The sequence below is a fragment of the Coregonus clupeaformis genome, chromosome 34 (genome assembly GCF_020615455.1).
Source record: "Coregonus clupeaformis isolate EN_2021a chromosome 34, ASM2061545v1, whole genome shotgun sequence".
NCBI classification, from domain to species: Eukaryota; Metazoa; Chordata; class Actinopteri; order Salmoniformes; family Salmonidae; genus Coregonus; species Coregonus clupeaformis.
In genome coordinates this window covers 19,539,112-19,564,032 of record NC_059225.1, presented here as the reverse complement: position 1 = coordinate 19,564,032, position 24,921 = coordinate 19,539,112, and the positions used below count along the sequence as shown (strand labels likewise).

The window sequence follows — 24,921 nt, the reverse complement described above, 5'->3', positions numbered from 1 at the left end:
GTGTAATAGCCTACAGTTTTCTTGACATTTTGCTTTAATTATTGTGATATGCTCATGTTTTTACAGGTATGGTGTACCCCCACTATTTATTTTGCCGGGACGCCGTATTGGACCATACCTCCTTTAACTTTCACCACTTGATTTTATTTATCCATGGGAAATTCTTTATTCTGGCACTAGCCCCGTCCCGTACCCCACCCCCCACAACGTCAGACTGAACGTGACTTTCCTATTTGTCGATATTTTCTCTGTCGTCATCACGCACCGTTGCCAAACAAAAAAGCCACGTTGACGAACTGGGCAAAAGTCTGCTGCTGCTGTTTATCCCAGAAAAGCAAAGGAAAAATAGAACTAAACGAGTGTTAGATTACAGATGTCTTCGCCTCCGAAGGAAAAAATCGAGACCAAAGGTGGACACCTCCCGGCTGGTATTAAACCTTATGTTGCTTTTTACAGCACAAACAACATCGCTTTTGTTTTCATGGTTCAACTGACGTTGTATCACTGCATACGCATTAGGCCTATGTCAATAATTGCGTTGGGCAACGTTAGTTAGATACACACTGCTCAAGTAGCTAGACTAACGTGTGTGCTGTAACGTGCTGTGGAACGAAATCTGAAAGCTTACTAAATTAATTTGTTTGCCTGTCGCTAAGTCCGATTTCCGAATGACGCACTACGCCAATGAATGTACATTGATATCTAACGTTACACATGTTGCCAATGTTTTATTGACGGAGTGCCATCAAACCTAGGCCTGTATCTTTTATTGTGGCATAGTTAGTATAGTAGAAGCTACGGTGTGAAGTCTAGCCTGGGTGCCAATCTGTTTGGCTATCATTCCACTTCATGCCACTCCTTGTTATGCTAAACAGGTTTGACATGACAATTCCATAAGGAGTTGGCAAGAGAGCAGAAACCGACTGGCACCCAGGCTATGTAGCTAAAGTCTGTGGGGGATCTGATAACACCTAAGGAGTAGCCTACGTGGACATAGAAAGTAGGGCACATAGCCTACGTGGACATAGAAAGTAGGGCACATAGCCATAACTGACTAAAGATTACCATAGCCGTAGCTGACTAAAGATGACCATAGCCGTAACTGACTAAAGATTACCATAGCCGTAGCTGACTAAAGATTCCCATAGCCGTAACTGACTAAAGATGACCATAGCCGTAACTGACTAAAGATGACCATAGCCGTAACTGACTAAAGATGACCATAGCCGTAACTGACTAAAGATGACCATAGCCGTAACTGACTAAAGATGACCATAGCCGTAACTGACTAAAGATGACCATAGCCGTAACTGATTAAAGATTCTCATAGCCATAACTGACTAAAGATTACCATAGCCATAGCCATAACTGACTAAAGATTACCATAGCCATAACTGACTAAAGATTACCATAGCCATAACTGACTAAAGATTACAAGTAGCTACTAGCTAATGTTGCTAGGTCTGTCAGGTGGTGAAAATACATGATCTCATTAGCAGGATATGCCTTGTCTTAAAATAATGTAAGGGTGTTTTCACACCATTTTTGTGAATTTAGAAATGGGTTCGCTTAATTTTTTTGTCCTGTGTAAACACTCAAAAGAGCCCTCGAACCGAACGGAGACCATCTCGAGAGGGGGTCTGAGTTCGGTTCGCTTGAAATCCTCGGTCCGGTTTCCTTTAGTTAGGGCAATGTGAACACAAAGCTCCCCAGGTTCGTTTGTCATTATTCCCACACCACACACTAGACAACTGCAACATCGTTTCCCCCTCCATAACCCCTCACATTGGTGTCACAATAGAGAGAAGATGATTAAGTGTGGGTTTGCAGAAAAAAAACTTGTGCTGTTTTGGGACATTGATTAGCAATGGTCAATGATGCACAGAAATGCCAAAATATGAGTTTTTAGTTGAGATTATTTGTTTGCAATATGTGATCTATAGGTTAAGAGAGATTCATACAATGTTTATTCGCTTGTGGAATCACAACATTGGGTACAAAATCAATTCTAGCTCTTAAAGGGTCAGTAGCCTACATTGGGTGTACAACTTTCAATTACAGCATTATTTAATCTGCAGTTATTCTTCTGCTATTTATTCTGTTACCAATAATATTGACATGTTAATAGTATCTTCTGATTACAATGATTATGTCTTATCTTTTAACTAAATGCAATTTTTTAGCTTGCAAAATGTAGGTAGGTGTATATAGCTTTATGATAACACGTTCGGATGGAATGACTTTTCCTCCACATTGTAAAAACCCAGACTGCATTGAGTGAATGTTGGAAAAATATATTGGTTCCTTTCTAAACATAGCAATGTGAATGCAAAGAGGACTCTGACCACAAAATAAACTCAGCAAAAAAAGAAACGTCCTCTCACTGTCAACTGCATTTATTTTCATCAAACTTAACATGTGTAAATATTTGTATGAACATAACAAGATTCTACAACTGAGACATAAACTGAACAAGTTCCACAGACGTGACTAACAGAAATTGAATAATGTATCCCTGAACAAAGGGGGGTTCAAAATCAAAAGTAACAGTCAGTATCTGGTGTGGCCACCAGCTGCATTAAGTACTGCAGTGCATCTCCTCCTCATGGACTGCACCTTATTTGCCAGTTCTTGCTGTGAGATGTTACCCCACTCTTCCACCAAGGCACCTGCAAGTTCCCAGACATTTCTGGGGGGAATGGCCCTAGCCCTCACCCTCCGATCCAACAGGTCCCAGACGTGCTCAATGGGATTGAGATCCGGGCTCTTCGCTGGCCATTGCAGAACACTGCCATTCCTGTCTTGCAGGAAATCACGCACAGAACGAGCAGTATGGCTAGTGGCATTGTCATGCTGGTGGGTCATGTCTGGATGAGCCTGCAGGAAGAGTACCACATGAGGGAGGAGGATGTCTTCCGTGTAAAGCACAGCGTTGAGATTGCCTGCAATGACAACAAGCTCAGTCCGATGATGCTGTGATACACCGCCCCAGACCATGACGGACCCTACACCTCCAAATTGATCCCGCTCCAGAGTACAGGCCTCGGTGTAACGCTCATTCCTTCGATGATAAACACGAATCTGACCATCACCCATGGTGAGACAAAACTGCAAATCGTCAGTGAAGAGCACTTTTTGCCAGTCCTGTCTGGTCCAGCGACGGTGGGTTTGTGCCCATAGGCGACGTTGTTGCCGGTGATGTCTGGTGAGGACCTGCCTTACAACAGGTCTACAAACCCTCAGTCCAGCCTCTCACAGTCTAAACACTGATAGAGGCATTGTGCGTTCCTGGTGTAACTCGGGCAGTTGTTGTTGCTATCCTGTACCTGTCCCGCAGGTGTGATGTTCGGATGTACCGATCTTGTGCAGGTGTTGTTAAACGTGGTCTGTCACTGCGAGGACGATCAGCTGTCCGTCCTGTCTCCCTGTAGCGCTGTCTTAGGCGTCTCACAGTACGGACATTGCAATTTATTGCCCTGGTCACATCTGCAGTCCTCATGCCTCCTTGCAGCATGCCTAAGGCACGTTCACGCAGATGAGCAGGGACCCTGGGCATCTTTCTTTTGGTATTTTTCAGAGTCCGTAGAAAGGCCTCTTTAGTGTCCTAAGTTTTCATAACTGTGACCATAATTGCCTACCGTCTGTAAGCTGTTAGTGTCTTAACGACCGTTCCACAGGTGCATGTTCATTAATTGTTGATGGTTCCACATGTGTATGTTCATTAATTGTTTATGGTTCATTGAATAAGCATGGGAAACAGTGTTTAAACCCTTTACAATGAAGATGTGACGTTATTTGGAATTTTACAAATGATCTTTGAAAGACAGGGTCCTGAAAAAGGGAAGTTTCTTTTTTTGCTGAGTTTAGGTGGTTGTGAACTGGCAGAAGAGTTGAGTCCTCATTAAAAGGCAAGGGCAGTGTGAATGCAAAGAGAACGGAGTTCTTTAGCTTCTTTTTTTAGTATTGTTTTTGACCAAGTGCGCCAAATCTACCTCTTCTGCAGGTGGGCCTGTAGCCTTTTAGGCTATCTGGTTATCTGACTGTCTGTGGTTAATTTAACTGCTTTGGTGAATGGAATTCTTTGTTGTTGCGCCTCAGCCTTTTATCCACACTATACCCTAATGCAGCATTTCCCAAACTCGGTCCTGGGGATCTCAAGGGGTGCACATTTTGGTTTTTGCCCTAGCACCAGACAGCTGATTCAAATAATGAAAGCTTGATGATGAGTTGATTATTTGAATCGGCTGTGTAGTGCAAGGGCAAAAACCAAAATCTGCAGCCTTTGGGGTTCCCAGGACCGAGTTAGGGAAACACTGCCTAATGGGTGTCGGTGTTTGTAAATGTATAACAGTGGTAAAGGTATGTATGTGTGTGTTTTGTGTGTGTGACAGTGAAGGCAGGGGGGATGAGGATAGTGCAGAAGCACCAGGGAGCAGCTCCACCTGAGCCCCCTCCTGTCAAGGACAAGGATGACGAGGAGTTTCCGGAGGAGCCTAGGTAAAACATAAACACACACTGAACTTTGGCCCGTGGCCTCTGCATGTGGAACAGCATGACAGGTTACTCTTGCTCCTTATATTATCAGGCCACACACACCTACACACACATACATACATAGTCCTTCCACCAAATAATGTGTTTAATTTTTAGAACTGGTAAGAACATTCCACAAACTTGAATTCACCAAATAACCTATGATGGGCCGGTAGCTGTGCTAGAAGAGAAAACGGCCAGGTCTGATGCTTCAATATCTGTTCATTTTCATCCCTTCACAGCCTATTGTCAACCTGAGGTCCACCTTGTTTTTCTTAGAACATGTCATTATGGCCTATTTTTGTGTGTTTTTTCTGAACGTGTTTGAGGCTACAGTTTATCTGTTGTATATGTTTGAGGCTATACTGTGTTGGATAAATGCATGGTGGTAGAGGAGGAGGAGAGTGGTTGGTGTGTGGACCACAGAGAGAGTCTTACCCTATGCCACAGCCTAAAGAGGCAGGCTGCTATAACAGCTCCTGCCCCGGGTCCTCTGGAGAGATCAGAGGCGGCTGTGAAAGTGCCCATGTGAAATGCAGTAGAAATCCTCTCTGATGCGGGCAGCTTGGCTCTTACGCTGGCTCTGGCTTTCCTTCAGTCGCTCATTAAAGAGCAAGGTTAGTGTGTGTGTCCACTCTGTTGAGAGCAGGTGGATGATGTGTAGCAGCCAGTGGAGCGAGGTCGCCAAGGGAATGCCTGTCACATACAATTTAGACCTAGATGGAGGGATGGGAGGAAATGGAGAGAAGTTTACAGTAAAGGCAACAGAGAATCGCCATATGCACTTCCTGTACACAGCCTGAGGGATGGGACCAACCTTAACTCTGCAGCTCTTTCTTTCATCTTGCTCTCTCTCCCACTCTTCCTCTCTTTCCCCCTTTTTTCATTCTCCCACCCGTCTCTCTCTCTTTTTCTTTCTCTCTTTCCCCTCTCTCTCTTTCTCTCTTTCCCCCTCACTTTCTCTCGCTCTCAAGGACGCTAGCTACAATATATAGGTAACCTTAAGTGTGTATGCTACGTTAAGTCTCTCTGCTGCCCTGCAAACTTCCAGAGGTAGAAGCTGAGGACAGCTTTTTACCTCCGGTAATGGTTCTGCTGCTACACCAGACAGGACTCGTTTCTCATGTCAAGGTCCATTTCCATCTCGGGATCCCCCCCCTTCCTTTCCTCCCTCTCCCCTGCTGTGTGAGTTGCAATGTAGAACCAGTCCGTTATTAATGGTACTCATTTATCAGGGGGGCAGGCAGGTCCACAGCATCACAGTACTGTGGCTGAGCTCAGGGCGGTCTCTCTCTCTCTCTCTCTCTCTGTGTCTTTCTGTCTCTCTGAATGGGATACTGGCAAGCTGCAGTCTCTCCTTCTGGAGTTTATACTAGGCCAATTTGTTCCTTTCCGTATCTCTCTCTCACTCACTCTCTCACACACACACGCGCGCGCAAACAAACAAGTTCTCACACAAGTGCTCACACACATTGACTCTACTTAATCAGTGTTCAATTGGATCAAACAGAAGTGCTTTCTGTTCCTGTCTTTTATAACACCCTGAAAGAGAAACTCCAGAGTTGATGGTCAGTGTTTTTGACATTTTCACTGGCATGGCGTAGTCCCCTGTAGCTCAGTTGGTAGAGCATGGCGCTTGCAACGCCAGGGTTGTGGGTTCGTTTCCCACGGGGGGCCAGTATGAAAATGTATGCACTCATTAATTGTAAGTCGCTCTGGATAAGAGCGTCTGCTAAATGACTAAAAATGCATGCATTCATTAGGCATTTCATCTCAACAAAATGTGATCGTGTCTCTTCAAAGTATTGACATTGAGGTAGGAGTCTGTTTTTTAACCCCTCATTTCTTTCTTTCCTTCTGTCTCTCTAGCCCACCAAAGCCCACTGTGGTCGTGTCAGGAGTGGTTACAAAGGTAAGACCAAAGTGTGTGTGTGTGTGTGACCCACCCAGATGTCCTTGACAGGGTCAGATAGGGCTGGAAGGCTCCTAGCGTCGTGTTTCCTCTGGACACACAGATTGTTGGAGAGAGATCCCAGATATGACCTCGGACTGGATTCTTCACCAACGCACACACACACTAAGCTTAGCCTACCCCGACCCCTAGGATATTCCCATTTACCCCCCTCCCCCCTTCCACTCACACTCCATACTTACCTCCTATCTAAGCTCACCCCCCCTGGGGTCTCTACTTACCTCTATCTGTACCTCTAGGCTTGCCATTTATCCTCTTTTTGTCTGTGCTATCATACCTGCAGGCTGTGACAGCCCTTAAATAAAGCCTGACGAACCAGGGGGCAGCTGCAGAGATTACTTTATATTCTCCCACTGAGATGACCTTAGAGGAGAGCTACATCTCCCTGATTTAAGGCTAGCCTTACTGCCTCTGATCTGTATTTGTTGAGGTTTGGTAAGCTAGGCATTAACACTGTTTAAATTCCACTCAGTTATATTGCCTTCCTATGGAGAGAGATGTCTCCCTGTACATACTGTACATTTCTCTCTCTTGACCTCTCATTCCATCTCTCTCAAACACACTCTAATACATTTCTCTATAGCACACACATGATCTTTCTCTCTCTCCCTCACACTGATACACACCCTCCCTTTCTCTCTCTCTCCCCTCCCTTTCTCTCTCTCTCCCGCTCCCTCACACTGATACACACCCCTCCCTTTCTCTCCCTCACACTGATACACACCCCTCCCTTTCTCTCCCTCACACTGATACACACCCCTCCCTTTCTCTCCCTCACACTGATACACACTCCTCCCTTTCTCTCTCCCTCACACTGATACACACCCCTCCCTTTCTCTCTCTCTCTCTTCCTCTCTCCTCTTCCAACCTCCTATATACATCCCCATCCTAGTTTGACCCTATTCCGCTGTGTGTGAGTGCGTGTGCGTGCATTCCCGTCCGCGTGCCCAGAGGTTTATATAGATTATGTAACCTTCCATCTGGCCTCCCTACTGCACCATAATATCCATGCATTTATTTATGTTTACAAACAAACCAAAACAACGTTGACTCATTTCCAGAACAAACACAACATAGACCATTAACATAGATTTCCTTATAGAGATTAGGCTGTATGCTAGTGACCTAGAGAATTTATACAGGAGTTTTATTGTACCAGCTCCAGGTTCTGAGAGGTGTCATGCCCAGATTCAGGCCTCCTAACCTGTGTAATGGGGTGTCTGCCACCCCCCTGGATCGTAGGTGTCTTAGATCTATAGGAGTTATGGTCATAAACTGAAACCATTCCCGACTATACATTGCACAACATTAAATCGCATGCATGCACAGAAACACACAGACATGATATATAAAAGTGTGCGTGTGTGTGTTCTCTTCATACTGCTGTGTTAGCCTTTCCTAGAGATTTGAAGCTGGTGAGTCACTCACAGCCAGCACAACTCTGTTATCTATCAGCCTCAGATGTAATGACCACACCACTGTAACACACTACAGTACACTTCTGGAACACTACACACTTCTCCTGGGGGAGAGAGGGAAAGAGTGAGAGGGGAGATTATGAAGAGCAAGGGGCAGTTTACTTTATGAGCTATACTTTCACCCTCTGTCTGTAGGTTGAATATGACCCTCACCCTATGGTATTAATGGACTCTAACTCTATTAATGGACTATTACTAACCCTTATTAGGACCATGACCTGTCTGAGAGAGAAGACTGCCAATCAAGTTCTTTACAGTCTTAACACTAGCACTACATTGCCTAAGAATGCCTACAATGTGAAGCAATGCAATGGAATGTAAACAGTAAATGCGTTTGATTGTGATGGGCTGTGGCATCGGAGTATTGAAGGGGAGGATGTGTATTTGTGGGCTGGGTTCTTGGAACATCAGATCGAGGGTTTAGAACCTGTTGGTAGACACTCCTGGGGAAATCCATTTGAATTCGATCACTTTTTGACAGCAATCCCTTTTGATTTAAACAAAACTTTCCATACATGTCTGCTCATTTGATGAAGTGGTCAGAAAGCTCAAAGTTGACCCATTTTGCATACCCCACCCTACCATGAGACATCCATGTCTTCATCACTGGAAAAAATAAACGGTTGAGTTTGATATAATTTAAAGCTTACAAACAGGGTTATCAAATGATTTAATAATTTCTTGAAATAAATGTTTTAAAAAATATATATACAGTGGGGAGAACAAGTATTTGATACACTGCCGATTTTGCAGGTTTTCCTACTTACAAAGCATGTAGAGGTCTGTCATTTTTATCATAGGTACACTTCAACTGTGAGAGACGGAATCTAAAACAAAAATCCAGAAAATCACATTGTATGATTTTTAAGTCATTAATTTGCATTTTATTGCATGACATAAGTATTTGATCACCTACCAACCAGTTAGAATTCCGGCTCTCACAGACCTGTTAGTTTTTCTTTAAGAAGCCCTCATGTTCTCCACTCATTACCTGTATTAATTGCGCCTGTTTGAACTTGTTACCTGTATAAAAGACACCTGTCCACACACTCAATCAAACAGACTCCAACCTCTCCACAATGGCCAAGACCAGAGAGCTGTGTAAGGACATCAGGGATAAAATTGTAGACCTGCACAAGGCTGGGATGGGCTACAGGACAATAGGCAAGCAGCTTGGTGAGAAGGCAACAACTGTTGGCGCAATTATTAGAAAATGGAAGAAGTTCAAGATGACAGTCAATCACCCTCGGTCTGGGGCTCCATGCAAGATCTCACCTCATGGGGCATCAATGATCATGAGGAAGGTGAGGGATCAGCCCAGAACTACACGGCAGGACCTGGTCAATGACCTGAAGAGAGCTGGGACCACAGTCTCAAAGAAAACCATTAGTAACACACTACGCCGTCATGGATTAAAATCCTGCAGCGCACGCAAGGTCCCCCTGCTCAAGCCAGCGCATGTCCAGGCCCGTCTGAAGTTTGCCAATGACCATCTGGATGATCCAGAGGAAGAATGGGAGAAGGTCATGTGGTCTGATGAGACAAAAATAGAGCTTTTTGGTCTAAACTCCACTCGCCGTGTTTGGAGGAAGAATAAGGATTTTTATTTTAGATTCCGTCTCTCACAGTTGAATTGTACCTATGATAAAAAATTACAGACCTCTACATGCTTTGTAAGTAGGAAAACCTGCAAAATCGGCAGTGTATCAAATACTTCTCCCCACTGTATATATATATATATATATATATATATATATATATATATATATATATATATATATATAATGATATTTTTTTTTTCCTTTTACCCTAATTTATCTAAAAACTGGTAAACCGATTTTGTTCATATTCATTTATGTTGTAGCTTAGACCCTACTTTTTACATCATCTGAGGTTTTTGTGTTGTGCCCGCCGTCGGTTGAGACACAACATTCTCTTGAATACTGGGTGGGTGTCATTTCAATCATAGAAATATAATTCATAGAAAGGACCTATTCCTTCAGACCACTGTAATTTAACTAGTACACCATTGAAATTGAACTGACATTTTTACTTCTAATTACTACCACAAAGATGGCCGCCGGTCTACCCGCTGTCGAATGTCAACTTACAGTAAATGGTTGTGTCTATTCTATTATTTATATTTCTATGATTTCAATGGGTTTCCTATGGAAGATTGACAGTATAATTTAAAACAACGGATACTCCAATCAAGTCAACGTTATCTGATGTGTGGACCTCAAATCATCTTTGTAGTACCATTTGAAAGTCGAATTTTAAATTATATTAGCATTTTAGTACATTTATCAGCCAAAACATGACACCCACCCTGTATTCAAGAGCATGTTGTATCTCAACCGATGGCGGGCACAACATAATGTCATATGATGTAAAATAGGGTCTAAGCTACAACCTATGTGAATATTCAATATTTTTGATAATTGATTAATTTTTTTGTGAACTTTAAAACAACCCTGTTTGTAAGCTTTTAAATTATGTCAATCTCAACCATTTTATCTTTTCCAGTGATGAAGACATGGATGTCTCATGGTATGGCGGGGTATGCAAAATGGGTCAATTTCGAGCACCTTTATCTCTTTCAGGTCCAACAGGTCACTTTCTGAGTACTTCTACAATGGGCAAATATGTATTTACCCTCCTAGGTCTCTGTACTGTACTCTACTGTGTGTACACACACACACACACACGCACACACACACACGCACACACACACAGCATCCACGTGGTAATTAATCAGAGAGCCAGAGTATTTAGAACAGGGCTGTCAAACTAATTTTGCCCCTGGGTGCTGTGTTCAGTCTTCAATGAGGTCAGGAGGGCCGTGTTGAAAATTGGTTGTATTTCCTTGCTGATTTAGAAGCAGGTCGATGCGCTGCTTTTCTTTGTGTATAAAATCATCATGATAAACAGAGGGAGGGAAACAGACTGGGGTTAAACAGATCTGCCAGTGTCATGTATTGAAACTATAGGGCTCTAACTGAAAGGCTGTTCTGTCACACCTGTACTAAGTGGCTGTGTGTGGTTGTGTTCCCAGGGTGATAAGGACTTCACCCCGGCTGCAGCCCAGGTAGCTCACCAGAAGCCCCAGCCGTCTGTCATCAAGATGCCCCAGAACCAGCACCTCACCCAGCACATCCACCAGCCCCGCAAGTGAGGCTACCGCCAAGCTTACCTTCCCTCCGCTAACTCTGCTACAGTTGGCCCCGCAAGGCGCCAGCAATCATCCCAGACACAGCTCTACGGTCAGTTTTGTGTTTACCCCCCTCCAATGGTTAAGTAAGGATTTGAGGAGGGGAAACTGATCCTAAATCTGTGCCTAAGGGCAAGCCAATGCAACGCTTTACAAAAGAACCACAGAAGCCGACCTATCACAGCAGCCTACCGACCAACCCAACAACCACAAACCAATCAAAGAACTGCACAACCAACCAAACAAGCATGCAAGGAATTACCATAAGTGCTCAGGTTACCAGGGAAACCCCTGTTAAGCATTCCATGTGATCCCACTCTCCTCATACTTAGGCTCTTATACTGAACAAAAATATAAACGCAACAATTTCAAAGATTTTACTGAGTTACAATTCATTGAAATAAATTCATTAGGCCCTAATCTATGGATTTCACATGACTGAGCAGGGGTGCAGCATGGCTGGGCCTGAGAGGCCACTGGGGAGCCAGGCCCAGCCAATCAGAATTCCTTTTTCCCACAAGGGATTTATTACAAATAGAAATACTCCTCAGCACCCCCCAGGTGAAGAAGCCGGATGTGGAGGTCCTGGGCTGGCGTGGTTGGACGTACTGCCAAATTCTGTAAAACAACATTGGAGGCAGTTTATGGTAGAGAAATGAACATTCAGTTCTCTGGCAACAGCTCTGATGGACATTCCTGCAGTCAGCATGCCAATAGCACGCTCCCAAAAACTTGAGACATCTGTGGCATTGTGTTGTGTGACAAAACTGCACATTTTAAAGTGGCCTTTTATTGTCCCCAGCACAAGGTGCACCTGTGTAATGATCATGCTGTTTAATCAGCTTCTTGATATGCCACATCTGTCAGGTGGATGGATTATCTTGGCAAAGGAGAAATGCTCACTAACAGGGATGTAAACAAATTTGTGCACAAAATTTGAGAGAAATAAGTTTTTTGTGCATATGGAACATTTCTGGGATTATTATTTTTTCAGCTCATGAAACATGGGACCAACACTTTACATGTTGCGTTTATATTTTTGTTCAGTGTAGTTCTAAGGGAAATGTCATAGACCACACACACACACACACAATCCCCCTTCATTTCAACTGTGGTTATTAATGTCAACACTAAATTTCAGGGTTCCAGGGAAATACATTTAGCCAAGAAGGAGTAATTTCCTAAATGTATTTAATCAAGTTTAAAATAGACATTTTAATTTTACTCTGTTTGTTTCTTGAGTAAAGTGTACAAGTCCTTAGTCAGTGAGTGGACTTAAGCATTCGGTGAGGTTGTCATGAATAAAGATTTTAACTTTAAAATCATTGTTTTGTCTTCAATGTTACTGGATGTATTATGTAATATTCTGTATTATCCATGAACAAATGGAACCTTTTGTGTGTTAACCTCTGTGACCTGCATATCCACTCTTTTATAATACTCTACACATACAGTGCCTTCAGAAAGTATTCATACCCCTTGACTTCTTCCACATTTTCTTATGTTACAGCCTGAATTCAAAATGGATGAAATAGCTTTACACACTACTCCATAATGACAAAGTAAAAACATGTCTTCAGAAATGTTAGCAAATTTATTGGAAATGAAATGCAGAAATATCTCATTTACATAAGTTTTCACACACCTGAGTTAATACATGTTAAATTCAACTTTAGCAGCGATTACAGCTGTGAGTCTTTAAATAATAATACATCTTTCTGGGTAAGTCTCTAAGTGCATTGCACACCTGGATTGTACAATATTTGCACATTCTTCAAGCTCTGTCAAGTTGGTTGTTGATCATTGCTAGACAGCCATTTTCAAGTCTTGCCATAGATTTTCAAACCGATTTTAAGTCAAAACTGTAACTAGGCAACTCAGAAACATTCAATATCATCTTGGTAAACAACTCCAGTGTATATTTGGCCTTGTGTTTTAGGTTATTGTCCTGCTGAAAGGTGAGTTTGTGTCCCAGTGTCTGTTGGAAAGCATACTGAACCAGGTTTCCTCTAGGATTTTGCCTGTGTTTAGCTCTATTCCGTTTCTTTTTATTCTAAAAAAACTCCCTAGTCCTCGACAATGACATGATACAAACCCCACCATGCTTGAAAATATGAAGCGTGGTACTCAGTGATGTGTTAGATTTGACCCAAATATAACTCTCTCTATTCAGGACATAAAGTGAATATCTTTGCCTCATTTTTTGCAGTTTTACTTTAGTGCCTTATTGCAAACAGGATGCATGTTTTGGAATATTTGTATTCTGTACAGGCTTCCTTCTTTTCACTGTCATTTAGGTAAGTATTGTGGAGTTACTATAATTACATTTTAACATTTTAGTCATTTAGCAGACGCTCTTATCCAGAGCGACTTAGTTAGTGCATACATAATTTTTTATACCCCCCGTGGGAAGCGAACCCACAACCCTGGCGTTGCTAACGCCATGCTCTACCAACTGAGCTACATCCCCGCCGGCCATTCCCTCCTCTACCCTGGACGACGCTGGGCAAATTGTGCACCGCCCCATGGGTCTATATATAATGTTGTTGATCCATCCTCAGTTTTCTCATATCACAGGCATTAAATTCTGTAACTGTTTTAAAGTCACCATTGGCCTCATGGTGAAATCCCTGAGCGGTTTCCTCCCTCTCCGGCAACTGAGTTAGGAAGGACCCCTGTATCTTTGTAGTGACTGGGTGTATTGATACACCATCCAAAGTGTAATTAATAACTTCATCCTGCTCAAAGGGATATTCAATGTGTGTTATTTTTTTTACCCATCTACCAGTAGGTGCCCTTCTTTGCAAGGCATTGGAAAACCTCCCTGGTCTTTGTGGTTGTATCTTACAGATAATTGTATGTGTTGGGTACAGAAATTAGGTAGTCATTCAAAAATCATGTTAAACACTATTATTGCACACAGAGGGAGGCCATACAAGTTATTGTGACTTGTTAAGTACATTTTTACTTCTGAACTTGTTTAGACTTGCCCTAACAATGGGGTTTAATACTTATTGACTCGAGACATTTCAGCTTTTCATTTTTAGTTAATTTGTAAAAATGTTGAAGAACATACACTACATGACCAAAAGTATGTGGACACCTGCTCGTCGAACATCTCATTCCAAAATCATCGGCATTACTATGGAGTTGGTCCTCCCTTTGCTGCTATAATAGCCTCCACTCTTCTGGGAAGGCTTTCCACTAGATGTTGGAACATTGCTGCTTCCATTCAGACACGAGCATTAGTGAGGTCGGGCACTGATGTTGGGCGATTAGGCCTGGCTCGCAGTCGGCATTCCAATTCATCCCAAAGGTGTTCGATGGGGTTGAGGTCAGGGCTCTGTGCAGGCCAGTCAAGTTCTTCCACACCGATCTTGACAAACCATTTGACGAACTGACTTGTTGGAAAGGTGGCAAAATAAGGACATTCTACTGCCAATGTTTGTCCATGGAGATTGAATGGCTCAATGTTATACACCTGTCAGCAACGGATGTGGCTGAAATAGCAGAATCCACTAATTTGAAGGGGTGTCCACATACTTTTGTATATATAGTGTAATTCCACTTTGACATTATGGGGTACTGTGTTTAGGCCAGTTTAAAAAATCTCTATTTAATCCATTTAAAATTCGGGCTGTAACACGAAAAAGTCAAGGGGTGTGAATCCTTTCTGAAGGCACTGTACTATCTACACAACAGTATGAAATACAAGCTACATATACTATCTACACGACATGGTATGAAACACAGGCTACACCCCTCCCTCTCTCTCCTCTCCTATCCCCTCCCACTCTGCCCTACTTTACCTCAACCAGATACCCTATACCTTTCCAGTCCTTTCACATCTGCATATGATGCTTAGAGGCTATGGGATGATTTTTGGAATTGAGGACAGGAAAAGAAGAGCGGGAAAGGGGTGCAGTTTTGTGTTTGTTCTAGCTCCCTCCCCCATGGCCGCTCACTGTAACTAGACCAGGTGATACCACACATACTGTAGCACCGCTCATACCTGTTGTGTCAGATAGCGTTAGCTCACTATAGCCCTGGGAAGATACTGTAGCGTGAAATTCAAAACGCCCAACGCATCGCGCCAATAGGGTTAACCCACTTGATGTGAATTGTAACGTGGCTCATATAGCGAGGATCGCTACAGTACGATACACAAGATAGCAAAATCATTCCCTATCAGACCAGCTGTCCTATAATCATTCTCCAAATAATACATTTCAAATATGTGTTTTGACGTCCTTGTAGGGTTTATGAGGATTGAGTGCCTGTATTGATTTCAACAATAATTCCCTACTTTTGATTGAGTCACATTGTTTGTTATGTTGTTAAAGTTAGCTTTACCATCAGCCCTCCAGGCTGTATGTCAGTTTACAGTATTAGTGTTAGCTTCTCTGACCAGGAACAATATCATTAGCATCTGCCTGTGCATGGGATCTCTAGTCAGGTACACACACGCATCAGGTAATCACAAATACACAGGTCTTGTGATCCTCTGAAGGTCCAAACCATCATGTCTGTCCAAGCAAGCATATTCTTGGTAAATGCATTTCCAAAACTGCAGGATGCATCAGACTTCCCTCTGTTAATCCTAGCTTCATGTCCACATCCCGGCTTAACCCTCAACCACATCCCTGACCCTAGCTTCATGCCCACTTCCCGGTTCAACCCTAGCCACAACCATAACCCTAGCTGTATGTCCACATCCTGACAAAACCCTCAACCACAACCCTAACCCTAGCTTCATGCCCACATCTGGGTTCAACCCTAACCCTAGCCTCAACCCTAAACCCTAGCTTCATGTCCACATCTCGGTTCAATGCTAACCCTAGCCTCCTCAAGCACAACCCTAACCCTAACCCTAGCTTCAAGGCTAAATCCCGGTTCAACCCTAACCCTAGCTTCATGTCCACATCTGTTGATGATCACAAGTTTACTGGAGAACGGAGACCAAGTAGAGACTTTCGGACAAGGTGGATAATTGTATAATATGAGGCAGTTTATTCAGAGGTAAAGATATCTGTAAATAGCGTGCACGGACCCGTTCGTCAACCTCGTAGGGAGATATCTGAGAGAGCGAGCCCCTAAACATTGTGTGCTGACATTTTATACAATAAAATAAAGTAGGTTGATTCTAGTAGTTCTGATCTTCTGATTGGTCCTGATGAGTTGGTCGAGGTCACTTCCATTGCATTGGCTCTGAGTCGGGTTCTCTGTCTTCAGATGTTCAGCCTAAGAGAAGGGGGTTTTTGTGTGTGTGTGCTTAACAATGATGATGTGTGTGTGTGCGTGTGTGTGTGTGTATGTGTGTGTGTGTGTGTGTATGTGTGTGTGTGTGTATGTGTGTATGTTTAACAATGATGATGTGTGTGTGTGTGTGTGTGTGTATGTGTGTGTGTGTGTGGGGGTGTGTGTGTGTATGTCCTCAGAGCAATAACTCGTGAGTTGGGAGAACTGAGAGACCTATGGCGTGGGTGTTGTCCATAGCCACCTGCTGATAAGGCCGACAAGATAGAAGTCTTTGTGCATTGTATTAAATCCAAAGGCCCAACACAAGATGGGTCATGCACAAGATTTTAGTCAGACCAAGCTATAACATAATATATTTACTACGACAAATCCCTCTCTTCACGTCTCCCCAGAGACGTGACCAAGTAACAGTAAAGAAGGAAAACTTAAGACGTGACACAAGCTAACAGTGTAATTGGCAAAATAGGGAAAACTTTATCAGAAGATAAAGTTTTACATTCCCCCTCTTCACGTCTCACAAGAGACGTGACATAAAGCTTAAATGCTGCAATTTGGCAAAATAGGGAAAACTTTATCAGAAGATAAAGTTTTACATTCCCCCTCTTCACGTCTCACAAGAGACGTGACATAAAGCTTAAATGCTGCAATTGGCAAAATAGGGAAAACTTTATCAGAAGATAAAGTTTTACATTCCCCCCTCTTCACGTCTCACAAGAGACGTGACAAAAGCTTAAATGCTGCAATTGGCAAAATAGGGAAAACTTTATCAGAGGATAAAGTTTTACATTCCCCCTCTTCACGTCTCACAAGAGACGTGACAAAAGCTTAAATGCTATTCATCATCCAGATATCCTTGGTCAGCATCGTCAATAGCAAGCAAAGGAAACATCTGACCGTTATCTGCAGGATGTGGATCAATAGCGGTGGTTATAATCCTGGTTGTCAGCGTCCGTATGCATGGAATGCAACAGCATCCACAAAGCACTAGAATTGCAGCAAAAACAGAGATGGATACAAGTATAGAAGAAACAAGCGTTTTATATTTACCAAACGCATCCATCCAAGAGTCCCACATTGAAGTATCCACCCCTGAGTGGCTCTTCATTTTGCCATTAAGAGTTCGTAACCCTTCCAGGGCGACAGTCAAGCTGCCATCTGTGGCTGTATTGTTGGGAATAAAGGTACAACATTGTTCACCAAACATAGCACATACTCCTCCTTTTTCAGCCAGGAGCATGTCGACAGCAATACGATTTTGGAAAGCCATGAGAGAGGTCGCAGCCAACTGGCCATGCACCGCCTCAAAACCTTGTTGTGTCCAATTGCCTAATTTTTGAACATTAAAATGGACATAATTGATTCTGTCAACATTTTTATTAATTGTGCACCACCAGCAAAATGAAGATTCAAAACCTGCGGCTACTTGGTCAATCAATTTATACTCATCTGGTACCCCCTAGGGACCCCAATTGCATCAATGTAGGTTGGGTCCCCATGAGTAGGGCCCACAGCGCGCCTGGTCCTGGTAGGAATTAAGTCAGACACATGGGTCACCAGCTCCTGAACACCTGTTGGATACACAGAAATTGGTAGCAAAAGAGAGACTAGTGCACAGGTGCCTGTGGCATTTCCAGGCAGTCCATCAAACAGATGAACGCCTCCACACCACCACCAGACATCAGCCCTGGAAACAGGTTTAAACTCAGCATTAGGCGTATAGATAAACCGACACCATCCAACAGGTACCATACCCAACAATGGTAGACCTTTCGTGAGATTAACACAGGTAAAGTTAGCTCTAGCCACCTGATAGGAAAAAATTGGTTTCTTAGTTGCTTTAGTAACCAAGGGATGAACTACGTCCCATAGTGTACAATTGGCGGAAGGGTTGTCATGTTTCATGACAGACAGGAAGCATTCTGGCGTAATGGCGGCAGGGATAATGCGAAGCAATGGCCGTGCCCCCATACAAACCACACAACTCTGATGAGTCACCTTTGCCGCTTCCTCAGTCAACAAGAGCCAGTTGTTAGAAAGGCCGGAGACACCTGTAGCGGTCAGGATTGCATCATCCAAAGTAGGTGGAGTGGTAAGTAAAATAATAGAATTATTCTTATTACCATTTTCATTAATAGCCTGTGCTTTTGTGTTATTAATATGACAAATTCGAACATTCCAATGGACTGGTGCAGTGGTACAGCTTACATAAGGAGCAAGTCTAAAGTCCTGGCAGCCTAATGCAATACCAGGATAGATAGTAAATTTGAGTCCTTTAGAGTTTTTTGTCAAAGTCAAGAGTTTCCTCCATTGTTTTCCTAATGTAGTAGAGGTGCAACTGGACCAGTCATAATTAGTCTCACATACCAAGTTTGTCCAAGTCCAATCGCTATGGGTGACCCCCACTGTCATATACCAGTCCCAGTCACGGTAGTAGGTAAGTTCTCTGAAGTCTACCCACGGCACTGTCGCAGTAGTGGTAACATTAAAGGGTATACATAATGTGGTGCTTCTATACAATTGTCTGGGCCCACAGGAAAGGGTGTTAGAGACAACTTGTCGTTTATTTACGTGGTGGCTGTGGCTTACATTCTGATCTGGGCTCAATGTGTCGGAGTGCAGGTTGGTTGGACGTATGGTTGTGGCATTGAATGTGTCGTTAGGTTTACTAGTGGGTGTAATGGGTGTCTGTGTCATGTGCTGTACTGACCAGAGTATGATTCCTAGAGTAACCCCAATAGTTACAATCAGCAAAACAAGGAGTGGAGCAGAGCACCCCAGTCTCTCCCATGGTGGTCTGTCCCTCCTCTGTTTTTCCCCTCCAGTATCTGAAGATGGGAGTCTCCTCCACATATTCAGATAGTGTTGGTGTCAAGAATTTGATCCGAATTTAATGTGATTAAATCACTTCTGACTTCAGTCAGGGTTCTGGAAGGAGTTGGTGCTGGTGTACAATGTGTCAAGTGGTGCCAAGGTGCGCCTGATTTACCTTTGACCTGGACTGAGTGTGAAGTAACCTCCTTCACTTCGTACGGTCCAGTCCACCTGGGATCTTGCCACTTTCTCTTGTGAACCTTGATCCTTACCCAGTCGCCAACTTTTACCTTCAGCAGCGCCGGATCTCCCGTCAGCTCCCCCTCTTGGACCTTGTGAATCTGTTTGGAGAGAGCTGCAGAGAGCTCCGTTAGTTTTCTCACATATTCAGACATTACAATTTGTTGTACATCAAGGGCGGGCATATGACCTCCCTCCCTTGGTGGACCAGGCATGACTCTACCAGTCATAATCTCATGTGGAGAGAGATGGGTGCCTGCTCCTGGAGAGGCTCTCATGGCCATCAACGCCAGGGGCAGAGCTTCAACCCACGTCAACTTTGAACCTGCACATACCTTGGCTATCTTAGCCTTCAAAGTTTGATTGGCACGTTCCACGAGGCCCTGAGATTGCGGCCGGTACACAGACCCAAACTTGTGCACAATGCCGAACCTCTCCTCCACCTGTCTCAGGTGTTGGTTACTGAAATGGGACCCGTTGTCGGATCGAATTTGTCTTGGAACCCCATACCTTGGTATGAGTTCAGTCTGCAGCCACTTAATAACTGACCTAGCATCCTCACGTGCTGTTGGTATTGCCTCAACCCATTTGGAGAATCGATCTACCATTACCAATAAGTACCTTTTCCCATTAGTTACATTATCAGCCCCCATGTCAGTGTAATCTATGCTAATGTCCTGAAAACATGCATTAGGTACTGGGTATGAACCCATGGGTGTTTGGAAAGGTTTCTTTGGGTTGTGGCTGCCACAAATGCTGCACTCATCACAAAACAAGTCTGTCATGTCCTTAATGTGTGGGTGCCACCAAATATGGGAAACCTTCTGTAAAGTTTTGAGTTTCCCTTCATGGGTGGGCCCATGAGCCTCACGTATCAGCTCGGGACAGAGATTAGCTGGGGCCACCAACCTGCCGTCATGGCATCTCCAAAGTTCATCAGGTCCTTTGGTGGCTCCCATCTGTCCCCATACCGAGTGCTCATACGGGCCCGCTGTGAATTGTAGTTCCTTTATGTGTTGGTCTGTGAGTTCTGTTCTAGCTGGTTGAGTCTGCAGCACCATCTGTCTTGGAGTGTAGCCCCCAGCTTTCTTGGCTGCTTTGTCAGCTGCGTCATTTCCCTCGCTGACTTTGTTCTTGAGTTGCTGATGTCCTTTGCACTTCATGATGGCCACCTGCTCAGGTAGTGAGACTGCTTTTATCAGTCTCTATTTGTGCCTTGTGTTTGATCGGAAGGTTTCCTGTTGTGGTGAAGTTACGTCTGACCCATTGTGGTCCATCTGTATGGACTGCTCCATGAGCATATGCTGAGTCAGTGTAGATGTTCACAGTCTTTCCTTCAGCCTTTTCCAGGGCTTGAGTCAAACCAATGATCTCGGCTAGTTGGGCTGAGGCAGGTTGTGGGATGATGTCTGATTCCAGGGTCACGTGTGACCCGTCTGGAAGCTGCTGTACCACTGCATATGCTGCTATGTTCCCTTCTTCTCCTCTATAGCAGCATCCATCGGTGTACAACCATAGATCAGGATTGGTAAGGGGTTCGTTTCCCAAGTCTGGTCGCAGTTTCAGTTCCTGTGCCGCCCTCTCTTCGCAGGAGTGTGCCAACCCTTCTTCTGCATTGAGTGCGTCTGCCATGTTTTTGTCGGTGTTGACAAAAGTAATGTGTGATTGGGTGCATTTATTCTGGATTTTGTTCTTTCTTTCAGCGCTGAACGTGAATTCCTTGCTCATCAGATATGCTGCAACCCCATGATGCGTATGGATTTCCAATTTGTGGCACATTACCAGGTGGGCGGGTTTTTTCAATAGCTTTTGCCACTGCAGCCACGTACCTGGAACATGTTGTCTGACCTGCTTCAATATGGTCCAACTTAGAGGAATGATACATCAGTACTCTTCTCTCCCCCTCTTGTTTCTGAAAAAGGATGGAAGAAGTGAACCCCTCCTTTTCAGAAACATCAAGATGAAATTTGTTTTTGTAGTCGGGTGCTGTCAGAGCTGCTGCCACCGAGAGATCGGTTTTTAGGAGAGCAAATGCTGTTGATGCTTCAGGTGTCCAGGTAAGTGAGGAGTGTAAGTTTCTTGGTCCTGCTTCTCTCACTATTTCTCTCAGTGGTTCAGTCCTGGATGTGTAGTCAGGGATGTGGGTACGGCTGTACCCTGTCAACCCCAGGAAGGACAACATGCCTGACACTGTGATGGGACGTGGATGATGGAGTATGGAATCTCGGTGGGATTTCGAGAGACCAGCACCTTCTCCTGAGATTTCTCTGCCAAGGAAAAGGACAGTTCTGCGACAGGACTGGACTTTGCTCATTTTGACCTTGTAGCCTTTGACAGCCAAGAAGTCAAGTAGGGTTTTTGTCATTTGTAGACAGAGATCAGATGTGGGAGCCCCCAGCAAAAGGTCATCTACATATTGGATGAGTATCACTCCTTCAGGGATTTTCAATTCAGCCAGGTGTGTCTTTAGGATATGATTGAAGATTCCGGGAGAACACCTGTAACCCTGTGGAAGAACCGAATACGTATACTGTTGATGTTCATATGTGAAGGCAAAGAGAGGCTGTGAAGCCTCATCCAGTGGAATGCTGAAGAAGGCATTAGCCAGATCCACAACGGTGAAGTATTGGTGTTCTGGTGAGAGATTACTCAGTGTAATGTGAGGGTCAGGGACAGGTAGGTCAATGGGTGCAGTGACGTCGTTCACTGCTCGGAAGTCTTGTACCATCCGGTATGTTTCACCTCCTGTTTTCAAGACTGGTAAGATTGGTGTGTTCCATGGAGACACAGTGCGATATATGACACGAGCTCCCAACAACCCATCTATGGTTGGTTTGATCCCCCATGGTCTGTTCAGGTTTCAGACGGTACTGTGTTCGGTAGATAGGAATTTGATCAGGGTTGAGTAAGGTGATGGTGACTGGTGCCACCTGTAGTTGTCCAACATCAAATGGGGTGTGTGTCCATATGCCTTCATCAATGGTGGAAAGCAGTGCTTGTGATGAGGGGTGGTCTGTGTAAGGTTTACCATGGTGTCTTGGGAGAGTCAAACGTTCAGGAAGGCAATGTTCCTCTGTGTCAACTGTCATAAACCTCCACATGTTCTCAGTGGTGGCTTTGGTTATTCCTGGAGTTTGGGTGGGTTCCCACTGGAGTTTGGATGCTCTTCTCATCATAGGCCCAAGGCTCCTTGCTTCAAAACCGTTTCCAACTGCCAGTGTAACATGGGGAGCAGATTCTTCGCCCAGTAGGTACCAGGATTTCAAATGGGAAGGTAGGATAACCGGAGCAGCCACTCCTTCCTGTCCACACACTATGGTACAACATCTGATTGTTGGTGTCAGGTGCATCATGTTTTCATCCCAGTCATCTGTATATGGGTTGACATCATTATCAGTCACATTAAGTGTACAGTGTATTTCAGCTTGAGGAGTCTTGTATGGGTGAAATGTGTAAATGAGTTGTCTCAGCTGGTTGAACTTGAATTGAACCTCAGGGGTTCCTTGGCCGGATTTGATGCACTTCAACCAGTATATTTCTTGGGTCAGGGAGAGCACTGGGGTTGGGATGATGGGTAGCATCAGCACCCTAACTGGATGAACTGGTGTGGAGGTAATGGGATCAATGGAAACCTCCACACCCTTTTCGGTAAGGTAGATTGAACATTTCAGTTTGCACAATAGGTCCCTTCCTAATAGGTTGATTGGACAGTTGGGACAATATAGGAATTGATGCTTCAAATTGGAAGGGCCCCATTGGAAGAGCAATGGTATGGTCTTGTTTTGTGCTTCGGGTGTTCCTGATACCCCCACCACCTGTATTGATTCCGAAGAGAGTGGTTGACGAGATCTTATGGCAGAGTACGTACATCCTGTATCTACCAAAAATTGGTGGGTAACTCCCTCCACTTCACACATGACAGTTGGTTCAGTGTGGAGTGGAAAATGCTGACCCCCATTCCCGTTCTGTGGTGGTGGGCAGCTTCAGGGCCAGGGAGGATATTCGTCTGACATGCCCTGGAAGGTAGGAGCTGGCTGCTGGTTAGGCTGTTGGTTTGGGTCTTGTTGTGGGTGGTTATATGCTGGTAGGGCAGCATGTGGCTGGTACATCGGTCTTGGGCCTCCTCTTGATCTGAAGGCATAACCTCTACCCCTGTTTGCCAGCCAGTGTTGCTGTTGCGGACTAGGTGGTAATGGACACCATCTGACAGAGTGTCCATATTGATGACAATTGTAACAGGCCCCCCCATTACCTTGTGTCCTTGGCTGTCCCCATTGAGTCTGGTATTGTGGGGGTCCTCCCCTTCCTCTACCTCTCCATTGTGGTGTACCTCTGCCTCTTCCCCTCCATTGGGGTTGATGGTTAAATTGTGGGTGTTCCTTACAATCACGCCTAAAATGTCCAGCTCCTCCACAATTGTAACACAGGTAGTTCCCTCCTCTTGGAGGACCTAATGGGGTGCCCTGCTGAGGCCATGGTCGTGGTTGTGGGCCAAAAGTCATGGTGCCTGTTAGGCTGTATAGTGAGGTGGGGCCAGGAGTGGTGCTGGCACTGGCCTCTGGGGAAGCTGCTTCAGTGGCCACACACATCGTATCTGTTTTCTTTGGTTGCACCCTCCTGCTCTCCACTATTGCCCATGTCCCTATTCTCCATGTCCCTATTCTCAGCTCTTCCTCGGCTTTCTCAACTGCCACCTCTAGTCCTTTCTTCATAAAGGTGAGTTGCCCTTTAGACGGGGCACCCCCGCTAAAGTAACCTGCCTGTGTCCATTTGAGTTTCACTCCCTCCCACACTTTCTTCACGGTCTTATACTGTTCTTTCCCTCCCGCTCTATCCTGTATTTTTTGATCTAGATATTCATTAAATTTGAGTTTTGGGACGGTAGTGGTTGCCATGGTTATACAGTTTATTAGACTATCTTGGTGCTCTTAGCCCGTCACTGGCCGAATCCAGCAATGTATTCTTGGCGCTGACTGAGATTTATCTCTGATGTCCCACCCTCGTACACAAAAAATGTTCAATGCTTTATTATTAGGAATTATTTTGCAAAAGGTATTATTGTTTTTCAATTATTCTAATTATTATATATTTTCCCAAAAGGTATCAGAACCGCCCTTTTGGAACAATATATTAACAAACCCGAGCGCTCCCAAAACAATCATCAATTTAATCCCAGGAATTATTTTGCAAAAGTTATTATTGTCTTTCAGGCACTCGAGCTATTACAGTGGGGAAAAAAAGTATTTAGTCAGCCACCAATTGTGCAAGTTCTCCCACTTAAAAAGATGAGAGAGGCCTGTAATTTTCATCATAGGTACACGTCAACTATGACAGACAAAATGAGAAAAAAAAATCCAGAAAATCACATTGTAGGATTTTTCATGAATTTATTTCCAAATTATGGTGGAAAATAAGTA

At 44.1% G+C, this 24,921-nt stretch overlaps 1 protein-coding gene across 1 annotated transcript; it reads left to right on the top strand.

The window, feature by feature from the left end:
- Window positions 1-261: 261 nt before the first annotated feature.
- LOC121549751 (death-associated protein 1) lies at window positions 262-11,456 on the top strand. The gene is made up of 4 exons (XM_041861614.2): window positions 262-428; window positions 4,392-4,497; window positions 6,403-6,445; window positions 11,039-11,456. The coding sequence occupies exons 1-4, from the start codon at window positions 374-376 to the stop codon at window positions 11,156-11,158; spliced, it is 324 nt and encodes a 107-aa protein (XP_041717548.1). The 5' UTR covers window positions 262-373; the 3' UTR covers window positions 11,159-11,456.
- The last annotated feature ends 13,465 nt before the right edge of the window (window positions 11,457-24,921 follow it).

Coding starts and splice junctions, on each gene's coding strand:
- LOC121549751 (XM_041861614.2), top strand. CDS start 374: ATGTCTTCGCCTCCGAAGGAAAAAATCGAGACCAAAGGTGGACACCTC. Junction 429..4,391: donor AGGTGGACACCTCCCGGCTG/GTATTAAACCTT, acceptor TGTGTGTGACAG/TGAAGGCAGGGGGGATGAGG. Junction 4,498..6,402: donor GAGTTTCCGGAGGAGCCTAG/GTAAAACATAAA, acceptor CTGTCTCTCTAG/CCCACCAAAGCCCACTGTGG.